Genomic DNA, 22,175 nt, shown 5'->3' on the forward strand with positions numbered 1-22,175 from the left:
CTGTGGGAAGGAGGAAGGAGATAACAAGGGGAACAGGAACCATTTAAATGGGTCAAAGGAGGAGAAGTGGGGACAAATGTGAAATGCGTACAGTATTCTAGGAAGAGAGGTGGGAGGTGAGCAATGCAGAGCGGAGAGAGGTGGAGTAAAATGCAGAGTGAGAAAGTCCTTGAAGAGGTCAGAAACAAACCCATCACTACAACTGAAGGAATGTTTAATGAAAACCACAGCAATGGAGGAGACGCTTTGGAAAGGCTTTTATGCAAAAACAGCAAGAAGAACAATGGAATACATCTGTCTGTTGATCCTTCTCTCTGTCCATCTCTCCTTTTTCTAGATCTCTCTCTCCATCTCTTTATTTCTACATCACTCTTCCCTTCATCCATGCATTTCTATCTTCTCTCCACATCCATATCTCCTTTCTCTCCATCCAGCTGTCTTCTCTCTCAGTACATTTTTCTCTATCCATCTCTTCTCTTCCTCATTCACCCATCCATCTCTCTTATCTTCATCCATCCATCCATCTCTCTTTTCTCAACATCTATCTCTCTTCTCTCCATCAATCTGTTTCTCTGTCTCTTTTCTCCAGCCATCTCTCTTCTCTCTCTGTCCATCCATCCATCTCTCTTTTCTTGACATCCATCCATCTCTCTCCTCATCCATCTCTCATCCTTCCATCTCTCTCCTCTCATCCATCCATCTCTCTCCTCTTTATTTTTCTACATCACTTTCTGCATCACTTCTTTCTTGCCTCCTTTCTCTATCCACCTCTCTTCCTTCATCCATCTCTTCTCGCACCTCTCCTTTCTCTCTCTCCATCTCCATCATAAAATCCTCCTGCTGCAGATAAAAGCTTCATGTGAACGGTGCAACTAAAGGTAAATCCAGTTTCGTCACTGAACCCAACAAACTGCTGATAAACTAAAACAATTGCCCCTGCGGGGGAGTAAATAATGGACTCCAATTCAATTTAAATAAATCCATGTGTCGAACAGAACCATTCATTTTCCACTTGATCAGAACCAGCACACAGATGATGTGTTTAATTGGAAAGCCAGCGGAACAGGTCCGATTCAATCACATCCAAGGAGTCAAAAATTATTGAGCTAAGGTGTCAGGAATTTTATTCACACCAGATGGAGAGAAAAAGGGCTTCATTATTTGTGCTCAGGTGTGCAATTATGACAGAAAACTTGGTTATGGTGAGTTTTTTCTTTATTTTTTGTGGCATTTAAAACTAATGCCCACGTCTAACTTCTGGGTTAATTTACAGGAGTTTCTTACACCGTCTAAAATCTAATCTGGAAATAATTGCCTCTCATTTCATCTCTATGCAGGTAGACTTCATTAACACATACAGGGCTGTTTCATATAAACCAGCAAAAATCAGGAATATGGTGGCGCAAAACAATGTGTCACTCGACATGTGAGAGCAGAAAGAGAGATTACTACTAATTATAAAAAAGTATGGTTTGCCTATTTTAACACATTTTACCTACTAAATCTACACACAATTAAAGGTTTTCCTCCCTACCAGAGTTTACTTCAGATGCTTTTATTACCTTTCTATAGTTTTCAATTAGCTTTTCCATATTTAGTCTGATCGCTACTAGACAATTCAATACATTTCATATGCAGGGTTGGACGTTTTTTATATGCAACTGCAATACAACTGCAAATATTTTTGAATATTCAGAATTGCATCTTTGCTGATTAAATTCAAATTAAATTCAAGAATACTTTATTGATCTCAAAAATAAATTCAATGCTGTAACTTGTTAATTCAGAATTATGATAGAGGCTGATGGCAATTTTTCATTATAATTAGAAGTGAAGCTCAGTCAGATCGAATGGGAAACATCTGTTAACATCAGTTTTTGCACCGATTGCATTGGTTTTCTAGCTGATAAGCGATCTTTAAAAGTCTCACCTGCCGATTCTGATTTTATTATTATTCTTTGAAAAGTCGCTGAATATAATAAAAAGCTGCTTAACTCTCTCTGGTTTTTAATTCTCGTCACAAACCTAAATTAGTTTAGGTGTGGACTTTGACTAGACCATTCGAACACATTAACAAAATTTGATCTAATTGCAGTTTAGGCTGTAGGTTAAAAATTTTTCAACTGGAAGATAAATCTCTGCTTAAACTTTCTATAATCAGGTTTTCTTCCTTCAATTCTAACTAAGATTTCTAAATTAAATTCAACAAATACATATTTTCTGCTGCACCATTTAAGCAAAACAAATCTCTTAAAGTGGTTTAGTAAAGAGGAATCCCGCTCAAAACGCAGATAACACAAAAGCTTTGGTAAGCAAAGTGACCAAAACCATGAGAGTAATGCTGGTTGAGTTGGATCGATCGTTTTTCTGCACCAAGGACGTCCGCTACAGATCCGCTCCATTAATCCGGGCTTTAAAGCAGAGTGGCCAGACCAAGGCCAAACACAAGACAGTTATTAGCTAAATAAATTAAAGCTTACTTTGGTTTCATGCTGACTAATTATAGGAGTTTTAGAAACTATTTCAGCAGACTGGAGAACTTTGAGATAAATGTGATTCTTGGCATCATCAGCTCAAAATAATGGTTGTTTACCTTCAGGTCCTTGTCAGCAAAACAGTAAAGCAAAGCAGTGGAGAGTGAGATGAGAAATAAAAACATTGGCACGAGTTGACTATAGACAAAACAATTAAGATTTAATTCAGCACTGGGGCAGATAGAGGGGAGATTAATGATGACAGGAATATGCCTGATGACAAAACTCTTTAAAAGAAGTAATTCATGCCAGTCAAAGCCTTGACCTGACCCCCAAAATACAGCTTTGCTTAAGACCTAAAAATGGCAGAACACAGAACCTCTTGATCCAACCTGAAAGAGCCCGAGAGGATCTGAGAAGGAATGGGAGAAAATCCCTGAAATCCAGGTATGTAAATCTTATTACATCACACTCCACCAGGTTCAGAGAGGCTGAAATCACAGCAAGGAAACCTTCAGCCTCAGACGATGAAAGGAGCCCCAATACTTTAACTCAAAATAAATAAAATCAGAGCAAATTTGCATATGCAAAACTTTCACATAAAGGCTTTAATGTGGAAAAAAGTGGAGGAGGAAGAGCGCTTGGATCTTAGTTTGTAGACAAACAGAGGTCATTATGAGTGTGTAACCATCCATAGCCTAGTGTTGTGTGTGCTCTCATGTGTGAACGCCGACAGAGAGAGGATGGTCCTCCAAAAGCAAACACTTACCGCCTGTAGAAGCATCACACAATTACCAAAAAGGACCTACAAACCACTTACCTTTCAGAAAGATAGATTTGCCTTTTTTAAAAATATATATTTTGACCATTTTTACTGTAATTTTATGCAACAAACCAACACAAGGTGGTAAATCATTCTGAAAATAATGTATATTTAGGTCACTTCACTCTTTTACCCCTCATAAAGACACAAAAACGTTCAATTAAATTAGGAAAGTGTACAGCTGTGAGTATTTTAATGTTTTAAATGTTTTTTCTATTGGGAACATAAGTTAATGAGGAAACTTAAGATAACAAAAATCATTATTTAATTTCATGTAAAAGTGCCAAAAAACTAAATCCACATCACCATAAGTACAACCACCGCAAACATAGACAACCGCCAACACTGACATACAGCGGCAGGGGCATTTTGCTTTGAGTTATTTTTTATGAAGAGGGAAATTGGTTAAAGTTGGCTTAGGAAACCTTAAATCATGAAAGAAAACCTTTAACAAGTTGCAAAAAAACAAGATTCACATTCCATCGGGATAATGATCCTGAACGTCAAGAAGGAACTATAACTGATCGGTTTCTGATTTAATATGATTACTACAAGTTGTTTCTGGCAGAAAAATGGGCAAAAACAAGAAGTTTCTAGCTACACAAAGCTGGGAAACACAAAACTCAGCAAAAATATCCTTTACTTTGTACACATAAAATCCCAAGAGATTCAAGTTTGTGTTTTTAATGACAAAATGTGAAGATGCTCAAAGGGAGTACATTCATTTTCAACTCACTGCTTAGCTCTGGGAATACATCACCACTCTAAAATATGACACAAGCTCTAAGTTACAAAACATCCAACTTTCCTGTTGCCAGAACAGCTGCTCTAATTTCTAAAGCATCGTTGGGCTGAAGTCACCCAGGAACTGCGGCTTATAAATGGTTTCTTGTTTAGGATATAAAACAAAAAAAGATAGAACTGGGTAGTTTAAAATTGACAACTTCAGCAAATAACCTGCTGTTTCAGCATTACATCTGCTGCATATTTTCAGTACGACTGTTTTCCATAGCCTATGCCCTACTTATTAGAAGAACTTTCAACCAGTAGCAATGATTCTTATTTAATGTTATGGAGCCCAAAAGCAGGACAAAGTAATGAAACCATAAATTCAGTAATGTAATTGAAATAATTCCCAACTTGGAAGCGCTGTAGTGGTTAAATTATGTGACGCTTACCTCGATCCTCCCCGTGTCGGGCTGGAAGCCCCTGGCAGGGTCTTCGGTCGTCACTCTGCACTGGATGGCGCAGCCGTTCACCCTGATCTTGTCTTGTTTCAGGCCCAGTTCTGGCAGGCTGCGGCCTTCGCACACATGCAGCTGGGCATGCACCAGGTCCACGCTGAGGAACAGACAAGAGGTAATTAGCTGAGCAAAGATCGATGAGCACAATGTGAAGATGACCGCTCTAAAAGTCCCTCCGGCACACATTTAGACGTTTTGGAAATAAACCCTGCTTATTTACATGTGTAGCAGGGATTTATTTTAACAGTATTATAGATGTGAAGTTTGTCAAAAATGTGTTTACTTATTCTTTGAATTTATTTTGTTTAGTCAAGTTGTTTCTTCAGACATTTATTGGTGTTTTAAGTTCTGTTACGCTGCTCTTGGCAGTTGGTGGTTACCGTAGCAACCAATAACTGACAGCTCCTCCCCCTTTTTTCTGTTGCCATCGGTACCTGATATGTATTAGAATCAGCTCTGTGTTTTCTTTGCATGTATTTAACTTTGAAACACAATACTTGTACTACTGATAATAAACAGTGTTTCATATGAGTAATTTTGCTATGTTTTTAGATGTTATTGTTAATGTTTCCCATTTTAGCTAGGTTTCATTGTACAAATGTTAACTGCTTCTAACTGCTCTTTGGGAGCTATTGCTTTGTAGTTTGTTTAGGGTTATTTATTGAATTTTATTTAATGTATAGGGGCAGAAGCTGCTGGACTGATGTTAACCACCAACGTGATTTTCTCTTTTCTTAGAATAAATACAGTGAACCTGAATGCGTCTGTTGTGAAGTTAAAGTACCGGACCCGAGACGAACACAGAAGGGTTACACATGTACAACATTGTTTTCACAAGTATTGGTGCTCTGCACCTTGTTGTTCTGCATGTTAAGGTGGTTTCCATGTTCCAACAAACCTGATTTAAAAATACAAATGTCTCCAGTTAGTTATCAAGTTCTGCAGATGCAGATTTTACTAAAGCATGGATCCAAAGGAGAACCGTTCACCTTTCTTTTTAAAGAAAGAAATTTTTGTTTTGAAGCATTTTGGCAACAAAAGGTTTGAATTACTTAATGTCTGCCATTAAAATCAACAGCCTTCCTAATAAAGTAAATAGCCTAACTATTGAGCTTACAGTAGATTTTTAGGGTCACGCTAAGAAAATAAAAAAAGTTATGAGATTAAAGTCACAATATTAACAACATATTAACTAAATAATGTCATATTACCAGAATAAAGCAATTATATTATAAAAACTCAGACACACAAAACAGTCTAACTAAAGCAAAATGAGAAATGTTGAGCTTCTCATTAAGTTATACTTTGGTTTAATAGCTTTACAAATAAGGAAATTATCTGACACATGAGCATCAGATTATCATCAATAACAGGACTTTGAGCTCCATATTACAACTTTATTCTCGTTATATTATGGCTATTCTAGTGATATTAATATTATGACTATTCTTGTATTGTTTCGACCATTACGACTTTATTCTAGTAACACCATGACTTCATTCTCGAATCATGACTTTTCTTGTAATTTTATTTTCTCTTTTTCTTAGTTTGGCCCTAATAGTCCACCGTAGTAAAGCAACATTCAGTTTAACACACAGGACAGAAATAATCCTCTTTATATTTTAAATTACAGTAGCATATTTGACTCTCACTGCCCTTGGTGTCCATATCTAATGTATATCTTTATAAACTTGATGCAAACCTCAGTGATTGGGGGTGGGAGGGGTCAGATAACAAAAATCTGACCCCAAAATTCTTTAGATGGTTTAGATGGAAACCACCTAAACATGCATTATTCAACAATATCAATTTTTTGTTTCGGTGGCATTGTTCAGCCTTAAATCTCACAAATCAGTCTGCTTACATCTGAGATGTTCACACCTACAAAAGCCTGACAAATTAAAACTAAAGTAGAAGAATCCAGTGTTGTGTTTCAAGGATTTCTTTAAAGAATGACAAAACAACTTCACTCAGTAACAATAACATGTTCCCCTTCTGGCTCATTTTTTGGGATGAAATAAATTCAAAGTCTAAAAGTCTTACATTACTAAGCTGTTCACTTTTGCAAGAACAATTTGCTGTAGAGCTGAAAATGAAAAATGAAAAGAAAGGACAAAGTATAAAGCATGACGCTACTTTGTCCAATAAAAAACATCTGGAAATCATTTGTCACATTTATTTTTAATTTGCGTGCACAAGCAGTCAGCAATATGATGGATAAGTCTGTGCTTTATTATTAGCAAACTTAAGAGGGAATATAAATCTACAGCCTGGATAGAGGGTACTCTAATTTTCTTTCGATTCCCTGAGCTTTAACTTCCATCAAAGCTGCCTCATCTGTATGCATTTATTTAAATGTAAGGCTTAAAAGGCCTCCTGGGTTCATCTTCCTGACCTTGCACTCTAATGCACATCCCATTAAAAAAACACACACAAAAACTTAACCCTTCTTCAGTGTTGAATTCTTTTGAGAATTTATACATAACAACATCAAAGCTATACATTGGCAGCATATTGAGGTTAAGTCTCCAACAACACTTGAAGTGCCAGGAAACAACTTTATCTGCAAACCAATGTGTTTTGGCTTGTGGAGTTTGTCAGAGTTTGCAAATAAAGTTGTTTTCTAGAACTTGAAGTGTTGATGAGATCGTCACCTTACCAGATTTTTGACCCAAGCATCTTGGGAGTTGGTGAAGTTGTGCCAGAAGTTTTTGGAAAGCAGCATGCAAACTGGAAAAAGAAGCTTTACACTTCTTTTTTGTAAAGATCCCAGTTAGCATTTAGTCACAGTGCCCTCAAACAGAAAAACATCTCTGAATGCCCCAGAAGAAATTGAATTAAACAGAGTTGAAATATTTAATTGATTTTGAATATTTTCTTCTAAAAAGTTGATTTTAGAAAGCACCATGCTGCATTTAGCTATACAAAAGTAATCCATGTTTTAAACTGGTTCATAAGAGTATTAACTTAAATTATGTAGAACTTAATTTTACTTGAGACAAGTTTCAAATTTTATTTGTTTAGCATTTTTCCAAGCTCAACTTTCTAGATTTTTATATTCATTTTCCAGAAATTTGTTTGCATTACATTCGTTACGTTGCTTTTTATCTGCAAGTTTTTCAAATACAACACAATATTCAATTTGGCATCTGTCAAAAACTTTGAAAGAGATCTGATCTAGGTTTTTCCAAGTGAACGATAGAAAATAATGCACTGATTTCAGGAATAATCCCTCTGACACAAACCAGTACAAGCCACAAGTTAAGCTTTGTCTGATCTGTGTGACTATCCTAACAAAATGAGATATTTAGCAAACTCATAGATAGATGGTACAAAATAAGAGCGTATTGCATGCAAAAACAAGCCAGTTTATTGCAGCTGCCACTATAATTTACCAACATAATAACTCGCCCAGCAGCACCGACAGGAATCAGATTAAGCGGGTTCAAAGAAAAATGTGTTGTTCAGAAACAATATGAACATTGTGGCTTAATAATCTACAAAATTTCAGCTTACAAGATATTTTTGGAACAAGACATTAAAATGCATGTAAAGTTGAAGGATGAAAATAGAATTATTATGGTGGAAACTAAAAACTCCTCATCTTGCATGGTTGTACAGAAGATAAATGAATTTGGTCCTCACTGGCTCTTAGAAACTAGGTCAATAAAACTTCACATAAACCCATCTATATGAATTAGGAGGCTGAGCAGCAGCCAGTAGTTGCTAATCAAATGCACCCAGTGAACTGATAAGCATGTAAACAACTTTGGAAAAGCCCTCATTTGTTCTGGATGATAAAGGTGTCAAAACAGAGCTGTCGAGAAGTTTCCTGAAAGATTTCTGAACAGCAACGGTTGCAGCCACAAGCAACTTGAAACCCATTAATCTATAGTGAGAACATCCAGATATCCTGAAGACTCCTTTGAGTTTCTGGTCCATGACGACGCCATGGTTCAGATCAAGTTGCTTTATGTCCAATGGGAAAGTTCCAAACATTGCTGGACGAAACGTCTTAAAAATCTATCAGAGTATAAGCATTTCATATGGGTTGATATCAATAACTGATTAGCTTTTTTGTTTTAAATATCTGAGATGTGACCTTTCCTGTTTTATCCAGTTTTCACTCTATGCTCTTTTTATTTTTAAGCAGTTATGAGACACAGTGGTGAAACCTTAAACTGCTGCTGCACAAGTTTCTTGAAAGGGTGTTGCTAGGTAACCAAAGAACAAGTGAGTTGCTAGGTAACCAACGAGTGAGTGAGTTAGTTAATGCTAAACAACCATTCTTAGCTCATAGTTGAGCAAATGAAGTCTTTCGTTTGACTACATCCCCCAGAATGCTGTGCGATTCTGGATCGGAGTTCAGTTTAATTATTGAACAGTCTATCAAACGTATTATCTATTGATATTTATCATGTGTCTATTGCAATATATATTGCTATTGATTTATTGTCCATTCCTAATTTTAGGTGTGTGAAATAAAAACTTGTCTCTGGATGAGCTTATTGGATAAAACGTGTCAAATTAGTGTTGTAATCACAGATGAAAGAGGCCCAATGAAGTACCTGGCCAGGCAGTTTGCATTTCTTAATATCTTTAGTCCAACATGGCATGTCTGTTTTCAGGCCAGGCCTTAAGGATGCCAGTTTTTGCTTTTTCTCTACTGATGCCTTCTGAAAAGCTTCTAACGTCTGTTTGATCTGTGAAAATCTTAAAAGCAAAATGCAGGCCACCAAATGGGTCCAGGAATGAGTTCTTTGAAATACCCTCACCCCATGAACTGACATATTTGGCAATGCACCTAGTGTCAGGGAAATAAGCTTCAGGCTACCTAAGTGAACACTTATAACATTTGCATTCATATAAACTCTCTACATCCAAATACATGCAAGACAGAAACATAATAGTCAAGCAGAGAAATTATATTTTTTTTAAAAATCAAATGAGACATTTTTTTATTTATTTTATGGAGAGGAAAAAATCCCTATATATCCTTATGTTGGACAATTGGATGAACAACCTTTAGAGGTAATAATTGCCATCCAGCTATTTGCAAAAACTGGCAACTTCGCCCAGTCTTTGAGGGTTTTCAAGCATAAACATGTTTGAGGTGATGCCGTCGCATTTCTCTAAACACCTAAATGTTTTAGTCAGCAGTTTTTTTGCAGTTGAACTCTCACTCTCATTGTTTAATTATGAACGATGACGTTAACCGCAGAAGCTGATGCCTGCAGTATCTCCGATGTTGTTCTGGATTCTTATGCGATCTCCTGGTTCGGCCAATCTTTGGAAAACTCTTCCATGTTTTCTCCATGTTGAATGTCAAGGTTCACAATGTAGTTCACTAGAATCAAAGACCTAAAAATAGTTTAGTTACCATTTCCAAACAGATCTGAGTGACTGTTTCTCTTCTGTTCTTGAAATTATTTAGATTGAGTTTTAAATATTGCTTTTAGCCTACTTCATGTTGTTGAACAGGTTTTATTCACCTGATTTTAGTCAACATCTCAGGCAGCAATCAGCACGAGTAAAGCCAAAGTACAATTATCTTTTAATGGTGCGTTCACACCAAACGCAATTTGAGCATCAGGCATGTCTGGTTTACGTTCAAAGTCTATGTGGAGGCGCGTTGAGGGTGCGGCGCGTTTCACGTGTCAAGTGCTGTGTGATTTGAAACATCCTGAGCATTTTACAAGTTCGATGATGGAGTTGAAAAATCTGAACATTCGCCGGAGCGTCAACCAATCAGAGACTCCGATATATGGCGTACAGCTACATTTTCTAACGTGATTTAAGAAAAAAACTATGGCCAATAAACTAAGCGTTGCTCTCGTCCTATAATCTACAACCAATCAATCGAGACCAAAATAGAAAGGACCCTGCTTGGAAGGAGATTAGCGAGGAAGGTGGAATGTCAGGTAAGCTATAACTTTTACTATTTGAAAATATTTCCCCACATTTGATCTATCCAAATACATCCAGTAAAAACATTTAATCACGTTAATTAAACGTATTTATTTAAACGAAATATGCAGAAGAGGCTGGAAAGGTTTGAGGGACACGTATGCCAAGGAGTCTTTCAACTTCTGCCTAGAGTGATTTTGACGCATCAAGAGCAAAATATGAAGCGTCTGACTTCACAGTGGACACGGGTCGAACTGGAAGTTGGACACGTTTTTTACACACGTAACGTGTGAACCCACCATAATATAGATGGTAGCGTTAGTCCCTTTACTCTATATAACTCATGTCATATTTAATATGGTAAAATGCTGAATGACCTGAAACATACAAGTGTAGCAAAAAAGGAAAAAGAAATCAGTAAGAGGGAAATACTTATTTTCTTAACCTTTTTATAAACAGTCCTTTTACAGAACCTGTTAATCTTTTGTGAATCATGCGAATGTACCACAGACAAAAATCCAACTAGAAACGCCAACTACAGCTCAAGCTCATACTAAAGAAATGTCTTAATACCTTTCAAAGTCTACTTCTTTAAAGAAAATTCATTTTCGACCCTTCAATGCTGAAGCTTTACCTTAAAAGTACTCCAAGTGAAATCAGCTCTCAAGGTCTGAACAAACCTTAAACTACATCTGAACCCAGCAGGGCTCCCCCGCAGCGACTTTCAAGATCAAATAAAACCCTTTCATCTGAGGTCCAGGTCAGTCCCATGTAGATATTGTTTATCCACCAGCGCAAAGGTTTTATCCAGTCTGAGGGAAGACTTGACACAATCTGACTAGGGATTTAAGCTGCAGTACAAAGTGGCTGCAATGTTAAACCAGTCGACTTCACAGACTAATTAGCTGCACAATGAAACTGGGAAATACCATTACACACAATTAAATGGTGGCATTTAATTATAAAGGCTTCATAGAGCATCGGATTATTCTTTATAAAAACAGTAAAATCCGATAAAAATATACCTGATATTTATAGAAAAGTGGTGGGTTTATTATGAAGCCAATTGAGGTTCTGGAGTAAAAAGTGCAGAAAAGGTTTCATTAGAATGTAATTAGGGTGAAATTATCCAGTCTGCCCTGAATTATACACAGGTTAAATAGCAATGGTCGAGGTCACTGGAGGATGTACAACGCATTGGCCTTTACTAAAGGGTGGAGCACTCGAACGAATGAGAAACACATCGTTTTACATTAAATTAGCAAATTACAGGAAAGAAATGCATCAAAAATACCCAAAGCTTGAACTTTTTTACTGCCTTCACTTACATTAACCAGTTTGTAAAATTCACCCCTCACATGAAGCAGCAGGAACCCAAAACTTTGTGCAAAAACGCCACATCGCTACACACTGAGATCATAAACGCTGAGTACTAATTGCATATCATTTTCAGTCGTTTCACTCATAGCTTGCTAGCCAGGGTAGAGAAGGTGGCTGTGCGCCCAGAACTAAAAGTGGGAGGCAAACAGAAGAAAAAACACATGAGGGAGTGGAGCAGCTTGTTGTGGCCATAAGAGAGGAGGGGACAATGACAAGCTCAGGGGTTAAGAGAATATCCCAGTGTACTCTTGAGATCCAGATGGATGAGGGAAATTGAGAGATGAAGGCTGAATGACAGCTATACTCCCCCTAATCGAGCAAAGAGAGCACCAAGAAATTACATGAGGGGAAGAAGAAGGTGTGGGAGTGTGGATAAAGATAAAAAGCTGGATGAAAACGGAATGAGTGGGAAAAGTGGGTGCGTGGAAAGAGATTGGATTTGGCCTCGCTCAAAAGGAGAATGTGAAAGGAGGTAAAGAGGAGGTGGAGGCACATGAGGGTGGAAGAGTAGAGGAGGAGGACGAGAGATGGGCTTGTAGTGGGAAGCTGAGATACAGTGAATACATGGAAAAGTGTAATGAGTGAGATAAGAAAGAGAATATCCATGTTAAATTGAGATGGGGGCGAAGGTATGGGGATAAGGAATGACTCAGGGCGAGGGTGGATGATGGTGAAATGATGGAAAGATGAGGTGATGAGAACTTCTGCTGTTTTAGGGGCAAATAAAGATGGAAAATTGAGTTGAATCTACATTTAGGTAAACGACATTAAATCCTCTCTTTGCCGGAAGATGAAAAGCTAAAATATTCAAACTTTTAAACACCTCATCATGTAACTAGTAACTACCCAAACCTCTTACTTCTGCTTACTTAATATTACTTTCTGGCTTTTCTAGCTGCCTCTAGTTACTTCACTGAATGAAGGACAAACATGTTTAACATCAACTGTAGGGGGGAGTCTGATAAAAAGGTATTGTTATAAACGTTTGCTGTGAAAAAAACTTTTTTCCCCCCAATGTTTTTTAAGTTATCCCATGAAATATAAGAATTTGATCTTGTGATTACAGTATTTTTTTTACAAATTAAACCAGATGTTGAGCTCAAGCAATACCTGAGTAGCTAGAATGAGGTAGATAGAAAGAAAAGGGGGAAGGGATAGATAGAGCTAGCTGGAGAGAGATATGGTTACAGAACTACCAAGAGGGAACTAGCAACAGAGTTTGAAGAGGGAGAGCTAGCTACACAGAGAAATAGAGAGCTAATAAGTTTGGAGAGAGCTAGCTTGAAAGAACTAATGAGAGACAGAGAGAAAGCTAGAGAAATGGATGAAGAACTAGCTAGAGTTCTAGAAAGTTAGCTAAATAGAGCTAGAATGACCAGAGAACTACTACTTCTGAAGTGAACTGGTTGATTACATTTTGGGGCATTAAAGGGAAGAGACCCAAATACAAATGTGCTTCACACTTTTAGATTATGCTTTGTATATAAATTTGGAAATTATGCAACTCATTTGTCAAAATCAGAATTACAAACTGTGTTGGTGCAAAGTCAAAATAAAATACAAGTTTGTGACTATGGCATGACGATGTACAAAAGTTCAAGGTGCATTAATGTTCAAAATCCTCATCAACACAAAAAACAAACATTTTCCCAAATTTCAATATCTTCAAAATGAAACAAACCAAAAGAATTGTGTTAGACTCGTGAAAGTGATGAAGCAACAGAATCAAACATAAGACACAGAAAAGAAAAGACCGTCTAATCCAAAGCCCAGATAATGGAAAAGCATGTCATTATCTGCAGAAGCTTCATACATTCATTGCCTTTTCCTTTATCTCCTTTCCTATTCTCCAAATCTTTCATCTTGAGTCTCAACCCGCCTCCTTTATGTGGTCAAGAAATGCAAAACATTTCTTCCTTTTGAAGTGAATACTTGACTTTATAACTAAGACTTAGCTAAGACTGCGAAGTGCGAGTCAACACAAGGTCAGCGCGAGTTTCTCCTACTCTGCATTTATGTTACTCACGGTTGCACAAGCTGTCTGCAGGAAATATGTTTTTATCAAAGATGCCTTGAAGGCAAGTGATCAAAATGCAGTCTTGGCTAAAACTAAATGAAACTCGCGTAGCTAAGCCTGTAAAACACATGTAAAATACAAATGTAAGCGAACAACAACCGAGTAGTTTTTACAGTGCTGTGTCAAAAAGTCGACACCTCATTAAATATTTAGTCTTTTTCAAAAGGAAAGGTTTTGTTGACGTCGTCATTTTCGGAGCTCGCCCATAATTGGTGAACGCCCAGGGCGAACTGGACGAGAAAATATGGCTGAAAAACATCATGATATAAGCATTTCATATCGGTCACCAGATATTTATTGATTAGTTTTTGTTTTAAATATCTGAAATACTACCAGACTGGTGGCTTAAAATTTCCTGTTTTATCTACAGTTTTTAAACCATGCTATCTTTTATTTTTAAGCAAGTATGAGGCTAGTATAGTTGCTAGGTAACCACAGAGTGAGGAGTTAGTTGTTGCTAGGTAACCAAAGAATGAGCAAGTTAGTTAATGCCACCAATCTTGCTTTGCTGCCCACGAGATAAATATTTTATCAGACATATAATCTATTGATATTGATCTCAATATATATCACAATACATATTATTGATTTATTGTCTAACCCTATCACAAATGAGACAAATTTACAAGATTAGAGGAAAATATGTCTGTCTAAAACCCCAATAAATTACGTGCGTTAAAATATTCTGAACACTGAATGTCAACTCTGTCGTCCGAAGAAACTTTCTGTGAAATAAAAAAACGTAAATGCACCTGGGGCCCAACAAGAGAGATGCAGATAACCTACGTATAAAGAAAGAAGCAGCATCGATGAATAGTAAAGAGAATGAACAAACAAGAAATCAACAGGGAGGGCCAGAAGAACGGGACTGGAAAGGGAAAAAGAACCCACAGAGGAAAAAAGACAGACTTAGGGAAGTATGAAGGACAGATGGAAAGCAAATAAAGACAGCAGAGGCAGCCGTCTTGTGTGAATTTCATAAGACGTCTGTAGACAGCAAACAAAACCAAAAAAAGGAGCGATGGAAGAAGCAAAGAACAGAAGAGGCAGCGATACGAGGTAAGGAGGAAACATGGATCGGAAATAAGTGTGTTTAAAGCAAAAAAATAAGAGGGAGACAAAAAGGGCAAAGAGAAAATAGACACTAATACAAATGAACGTGACGGGATTTTGTTTTCATCACATACATTACAAAGATAGGAAAGCAGTTTGACATAAGTGAAACAGGAAAGGGCATAAGGGCAATGAGGGGTGGAGAGGAGACTGAAACGTTAGCCCAGGGGACATCCACACACAAAACAGGATCCTATCTGATTAGATTTCCTTCCCTTTTTCAGCTCATTTTCTCCCCCATTTTCTCAAGCCTCACTATTGGCCTATTAATTAAATCTAGCTTTTCTTGTTATGAAGCAGATGGAGGAGTGAGGAGAGGAATGCAAAAACCACCAGAAGGCGGCGAGGACAGCGAAGAGAAAGGCCAAAAGGGGAGCGAGACGGTGCATGCTAATCAGGAGAGGGAGGATGGACAGAAGGAGACCAAGAACAAGAGGGATAATGTATAACGGGGACAAAAATCCAGCATTTCTACCAGCACTGCACAGCGTAAAGACCATGCACTGCTGACGTTAAACCTATTTATCTAAAAGCTTATAATTTGTGTGCAACAGACTGGTGGAGATAATCAGCACAACAGACCGGCCTTTCTTCTCACAGCATCAAGTGCACTGCAGCTGCTTCACAGATTCAGGCTAGTTTATCGTCGCCAGCATTCGTTACACTGTGTTTGGGTTGTTTTCTGTTTTGTCCTTTCTTTAAGCTTCATCGGTTAATTGGCATTTGTTGTTTTGATGTTTAAAATTACATTGAGAATAATGGGCGCAAAAAATGACTACAAGTCCAGTTAACTAATTTTAAAACCAGGCCTAAATCAATGTTTCCCTAGTCACAAATACAATCTACCTGCAACGCATGTGGCTATATTCAGTGTCAAGCCCTGACTGAATGAATAAACTTACCATTATAACCTATTTATTTATATCACATTAATGATGAATAGCTGAAAAGTTACCGGCTATAGCAAATGTGGTAGCAATTTCGCTCCAACTCCTCTCCTTATTTTTGTTTATATTCCTTGTACGAAATGTTGAACAAACATTCATGTTTAATAAAATAAAAACTGCTTGTTTGTTTCTTTGTTCAGTTTACCGGCTGTTTATTGGCTCTACCACAAAAAATCCCCCAAAAATACATTTATGGGGCGTGCTGTGGTGGCGCAGGGGGTTAGCACGCCCCACGTTTGGAGGCCTTAGTCCTCCACGCGGCCGTCGCGGGTTCGACTCCCGGTCCCAACGACCTTTGCCGCATGGCTTTCCCTCCTTCCTGTCTGCCTACTGTCGCAAAAATACGAGCCACTAGCGCCGCAAAAACTCTTCGGAGAAAAAAAGAAAAATACATTCATGTTTGTGGTTTCACTGCAACCAAATGTAGTTCAAGAGTTTATCTTTTATGGGGATCTTATTTTTACAAAACCTTTCATTTAACTAGATCCACATTTTATTTTGTAGGATTGCATGTGAAGTTTTCTTCTGCTAAATCTGAATCCATACACTATGGATGCAGTTTCTGTCAAGGTTAGGTTAAAAAGAAAAACAGTTCATGGTATAAAAAATAAAGATGACCATGTCAGCCTTGACGTTAAAAGTTAAACTTGGACAGTAAGAGGTGGATTAATGTTCAAAGGTTGTTTGACTTTTACTTCAACTTCTGACGATGTATCACAGAATGTTTCAAGGCCCTTCTGGGATCTGATGTGTGCATAAATACCCCATAAGGTCTAAAATTGATTCACCTATGTGTCTCTTTAAAGTCTACACAGGTTTTGAAGACTTTCACCTTACATCTGTGGATGTCTTCAAACTTTGAGATCAGATTTGGGTTTAGTCCAAGCTCTGTGTCAGTAATATGGTTCACAAAGACGGGCAAAATCTAAATCCATCAAACAGAGTCTACCACATCTGAATCCAGAAGTAGATTTCTATCAAAGTTTAAAAATTACAATTAAAAAAAACTTTTAAAAAGTGTAACAAAAGACGTTCCAATGACTCAATAAGCTTTTCAAATAGCACTGAAGGATGTCTGCTATAACTCGGGAGCACACATTTTCAGTCTGAAAGCAGTATTTCATGTTTTTGGTACTCAAAACATTTAATACTTGTACTCAAAACGTCTGCTCTCTTTCAAATATTCACTGTGCTTACGCAAACCTTTCTCCTTGCGCTCAAAACTTGTCTGCTCCGATCAAATCCCCATTTGCAAACCTCTGTTCGCTTACGAAACATTTTCTGCTTGCCTTTGAAACAGAAAAGTACCGTTGCCTGGCAACCTCTCAGCCAGTAGAATGAAAGTGATCTACTGGGTGTGTTTGTTTCCTTCTAGTGGGTGTGCCTGTGTGGCTATCGATTGTAGCAACCTGTGCCGCACTGAATGTAGGTAGAAACGACCTCAGCTTTCTGCTCCGTGTTACACCAGACATCGCCAGCAGTGCTACTGATTGCTAACAGCTACTGATCCTATGCAGGAGTTTGTTCACTCAACCAAAGAAAATTGATCCACAGAACCAACCGTGTTACAACTTAGTAACAACATGCTATCCTGCTTTCAGACCAAGAATGTGTGCTCTCGACTTATGGCAGAAAAATTCCCTGATAGATGTCAAACAGATTTGGCCAAACAAATTACGCTCCTTTGATCACATTTCAAAACAGTTAGCATAGCTAACAAATAAGAGACATCTGTCTCAGCCTAACTCACTGATGTCACATCAATCAATCAAATCTATTTGTATAGCACATTTCAGGAAACAAGGCAGTTCAAGATGTTTTACATCATAAAAACACAAAAATACAAAGTCATACAACACACAGTCAATTACACTTTGTCTAGTGATATTGTTACACATCACAATGTTGGCTGATGTTTCATTTATTATGTTTCAAAAGCAACTAAAAACGTGGGTTTTTAGTGTAGATTTAAAGGCACTCCGTGTTTCGGCTGTGTTGCAGTTTTCTGAAAGTTTGTTCCAGATTTGTCGTGCGTAAAACCTGAATGCTGCTTCTCCATGTTTGGAGGTTCTGGGGATGCAGAGTAGACGAGAACCAGAACCTGTGAGGTTTGTAAGGTTGATACAACAAGATAAGAGGCGTAATTTGATTGGTTAAAAACCAATGAACTCCATCCAGTGTCAACTGCTTTGGCTTGGGTCACCAGAAGGTTGCCACAAATGGAAGTGAATGCTTACAGCGACATCTATTTCCGGTGAATTTAAAGTAAAAGGTCGTATACATCATTGTACAGGATGTCAATTCAGTGTTACAAATTCAATGTTCAATCAAAAGTCTGATTCTGGGACTGTGGTTCTTCCAAACAATTCACCAGAGCTCACCAAAACTGGGCAACACTGGAAAAACATTACAGTGTCAATTTCAGCTGCAACACTCAACCTGCCTTGTATCAACTGTTCGGGCTTGTGGTGTAATTTATTTACACATTTTGAGCCCCCTGTTACCAATTAAAGGCCACGGCCGACCTGAGGATTGCTGCTCACTATTTCAATCCCTTTATGACGGCAGCGCATCATCCTCTGATGGCCGTTTCTAGCAGAATGATGCCGCTTGTCACAACGCTCAAATTGTCCCCAACTGCTTTCTTCAACGTGACTGTGAGCTTTAATGGCCTCCATCACCAGATCTCAACCCAACAGGAAACCTTTGGACATTTTATATGCTACAGTTAAGGTTTTTGTCCTATATGCATTAAAATGTTCAAGTCATAATTCAGCAAATTTACCTTAACCAACAGAGGAACTAAAAAGAAACTAAAAGTACAAACAAATAGAGTCTTGATTAAACGCTATTTAAGTCCACTCACCTACAAAACTGCACAGTTAAAGTCACAAAGAAAAGATTAGCCAACAGCCCCATGCAACAGAAAATTTATATGTAGCTAATAATGCATTACTGTCCCCCATCTCATATGATGGAAAAGCACAAGAAGAAAACTGCATTTTCCCAGGAAGCTCAACACAAATACACACATCAAGAAACAAAGCAATGGGTCAGGCAGCAGTGCAGCAAACAGACAATATGAGTTTAGACAAGATACATGAAAATCAAAGTAAAACTAATGTTTAGCACCAAATATATGCAATAAATATTAGGGAAGCAGCACCAGAGTGAAGTACACCAGATTAAATAAAATGAACTGGACAACAGATGAATGAAAATTAATCAGAAGAGCCATTAACATTACAAGAGTCATAATTTACCAAAAAAATACCAGCTTGATTATTCAGGGTCAACCAAAGGTATTTGGAAAATTCATTTTAAAATCTTCTTTATACTCCATTATGACACGTTGTTTGTGAACCACAGGGCATCAAACCTTTCTCACACGATGGCTCCTAAAGAGCAATAAAACAAAATCTTGAAAAGATGCTCTCAAATGAGGGGCATCTCTTTCATAGCAACAGATCTACCAGAAAATGGCTGAAAGAGGAAGAATTAAAGCTATATTAGCATCAACCACCTGTTCTTGTAAAAATAATTTTGCTGTTTGTGCTAATTTGTGGAGCTAAAATATTAATGACCCCTGAATCATTCATTAATATATTTAACCCTCTGAGACCAAAGTTTCAAATCTACCTTGGATAGTTTTGCTTGTTTTAATTGTACGTAGTTCTTTAAATGTCCTGTGAATAAATATATATTTGCCCATTTCTCCATCACAACTGGAACTTTCAATATCTAGCAAGTTATTTTAGCAATTTACTGTCCATTAAAAGAGCGCTCCTCAGATTAATTTCACTCCCTGCTATGACGGGGGTGGTATTACCGTAATAACCTGATATTAGCTGGAAAGTGCAACGTCTTCCATTTCTGAAACCGCTGGAATCTTTCAGATAGCGCAACTTGTGGCGGAATTACGGTATTGCAAATTTGCCTGTGTCGTCACCAGATAATTTGGTCAAGAAGGATTAAAATTATAGCAACACAAACAAAAGTCTTTGCTTTACAAATGTAGTACAAACATTTGACACCAATTTTGTTGGATTTGAAGAAGGTGGGGGGTCAAATTCAAATACTTAGTGTTACGCCCCCAAGGTCTAGGGATTCAGGGGAGGTAGCATAAAGATGTGTCCAGAGAAAACAAGTGGAATGTAAATTGTTTTATTACAAAAGATGATTTCACAAAACCAAAACACAATACAACTTAACCCAATTAAAACAAAAGAAAAGGACTAACAATTTCGAGAAGTAAGTGCAAATTAAATTTCAAAATGTTCAAACAAGTCAGTCTAAAGTAAACTCACAACAGCCCAAAAGAAAGGGCACAAAGGGAGCACCAAACCTCCCAAGCACGAGCATCTAGCTTCCATCCATTCATTTTCTGTATACCCTTGTCCCTAGTGGGGTCGGGAGGGGTGATGGTGCCTGTCTCCAGCTAAGAGCTTCTAACTTATGTAAAGTCAATTTAGAGCAGAGTCAAACTGCTTAGCAGAACAAGCAAGAACGAAATAGTTCAAAACTGCCCAAAGCAGTTGTAAACACCAAAGGTGGGGGACAGCTTAGCAAAACCTCTTCCTACTAGCTGCCCTTCTGGAGGAATGGTTTCAGGAGCCTTTTATAGAAAGCAGGTGAGGCTCATCAACATCAGTAGTGCTAAAATGGACCTATTTGGTGTGTTACCTATTAAAATGGGCACTTGTATCAGTTTTTATTAAATCTAGTTTATCTTGGTACACTTATTGAACTTAAATAATTCTATAACCTCATGCAGTTCTGCTCAGTTATATATCCTAACAAATAAAACACCAGGGTTGATAAAAAAAGATTTCTTTTCACATCGACTGAAACTCGATCTGTGCTGTAGCTTCATAATAAATCACCATGACATTCCAACAGGTAACCAGACTGCATGTCAGACAACACAGAGAGGCATTATGGCTTCTTTTACATCTGTCTGAGAGAGATTTCATCTGTCATTTCACCCCATTATATTCCACTCACAGCTTTATGACTAACAGGGTGATGAATCATTTGAATGCATGCACTGAAGCTTGGCACTCTTCGCTCGTTAGCACGTGGGAGTGACAAGCCAACTATGTTGACAAGACAAATACAACCTGTGATTGGCTGGTTCAAAGAGACAAAAATTCAAGCACCCACTTAAAAGCTTCAGTGGGTCGAATCTACAGCATGTTATGCAAAGTCAATCAAATCCCTGGCGGCTCATGACCGCGCAATTAAACCAGAAAATAAACTGACAACTTCATTGGTCTCGAATCAGAAGACGAAGCAGCTTTAGCTGGTTCTCTCCAGGAAAATGTCAGGGTTCGGGTTGAGATCCAATTCTCAGGTAATTTGGTGCTTCAAATATTCTCAAACATCTCAAAAAGAGACCCAAGGCGCCGTCGAAGGAAAGCGTGTCTGTACATGTATCAACCTAATGCCGGATTTCCACAGTACTGCCGTGACAACTGTCCCTTTAAAATACATTGACATTATTTGCAGTCAACATACTGTAGGTTGTTGGTTGCTTCAACCAACAACCATCAGACCAGGGTTAGGTCAGTTGTCTTAATGAGGCGGGAGTGTTAGTGCAACAAACTCTAAAAAGTTAGTTGCACTAACATAAACATGCTAAAGTACTACACCAACATGGTATTTAACAAGAGCTAATGCTAAAGCGCTAAATTCAACCATGTGTCAATGACAACATGGTATATCATCCGCCACGGGATAAAATTTGTTATTGCACATCAACTTATATGGTTTTGCTTTAGGAAATGATTCTTCGTAACAAACCTTTCACTCATTGTTTCATTTTTAAAGTTATTGAGTTTTGCTAATTTGGATGATTTTGCCTAATTGACCACAGAAAATCCGCAGGACATCAGTAGATTTTAGGCTGCTTACTGTAGAACAGTGAGGCATTCTGGGTACAGAATAAATGTAATTTGCTGCAGAGGAAATGGGACTGCTGCATAAAGATTCTTTACCCACTTCAAAGTAAGAACATGAATATAAACATCTAATTAAATCAATTCTTAACAGTCAGTAACCAAAACTTCAACACAGATGTCAAACTTTATTCAACCAATAGTAAACTAAACTTTAGAATTGATCTGGAAAATATTATTTAGGGTAAGCCAAGTGTGGTGAACATTTTCTAAGTTAGCGAAAACAATGAAGTACTAAATGAAAACAAGCTAC

At 37.7% G+C, this 22,175-nt stretch overlaps 1 protein-coding gene across 2 annotated transcripts in view; it reads right to left on the reverse strand.

Annotated features, from left to right (window-relative positions):
• The window catches only part of pcxb (pyruvate carboxylase b), a 369,757-nt gene that overhangs the window by 260,749 nt on the left and 86,833 nt on the right, over positions 1 to 22,175 (reverse strand). For both annotated transcript variants that reach the window (XM_028039331.1, XM_028039332.1), the window contains exon 11: positions 4,476 to 4,638. In XM_028039331.1, coding sequence (XP_027895132.1) covers positions 4,476 to 4,638 — 163 coding nt within the window. The remainder of the gene's footprint in view (positions 1 to 4,475; positions 4,639 to 22,175) is intronic.

Source organism: Xiphophorus couchianus, chromosome 14 (assembly GCF_001444195.1).
Source record: "Xiphophorus couchianus chromosome 14, X_couchianus-1.0, whole genome shotgun sequence".
NCBI classification, from domain to species: Eukaryota; Metazoa; Chordata; class Actinopteri; order Cyprinodontiformes; family Poeciliidae; genus Xiphophorus; species Xiphophorus couchianus.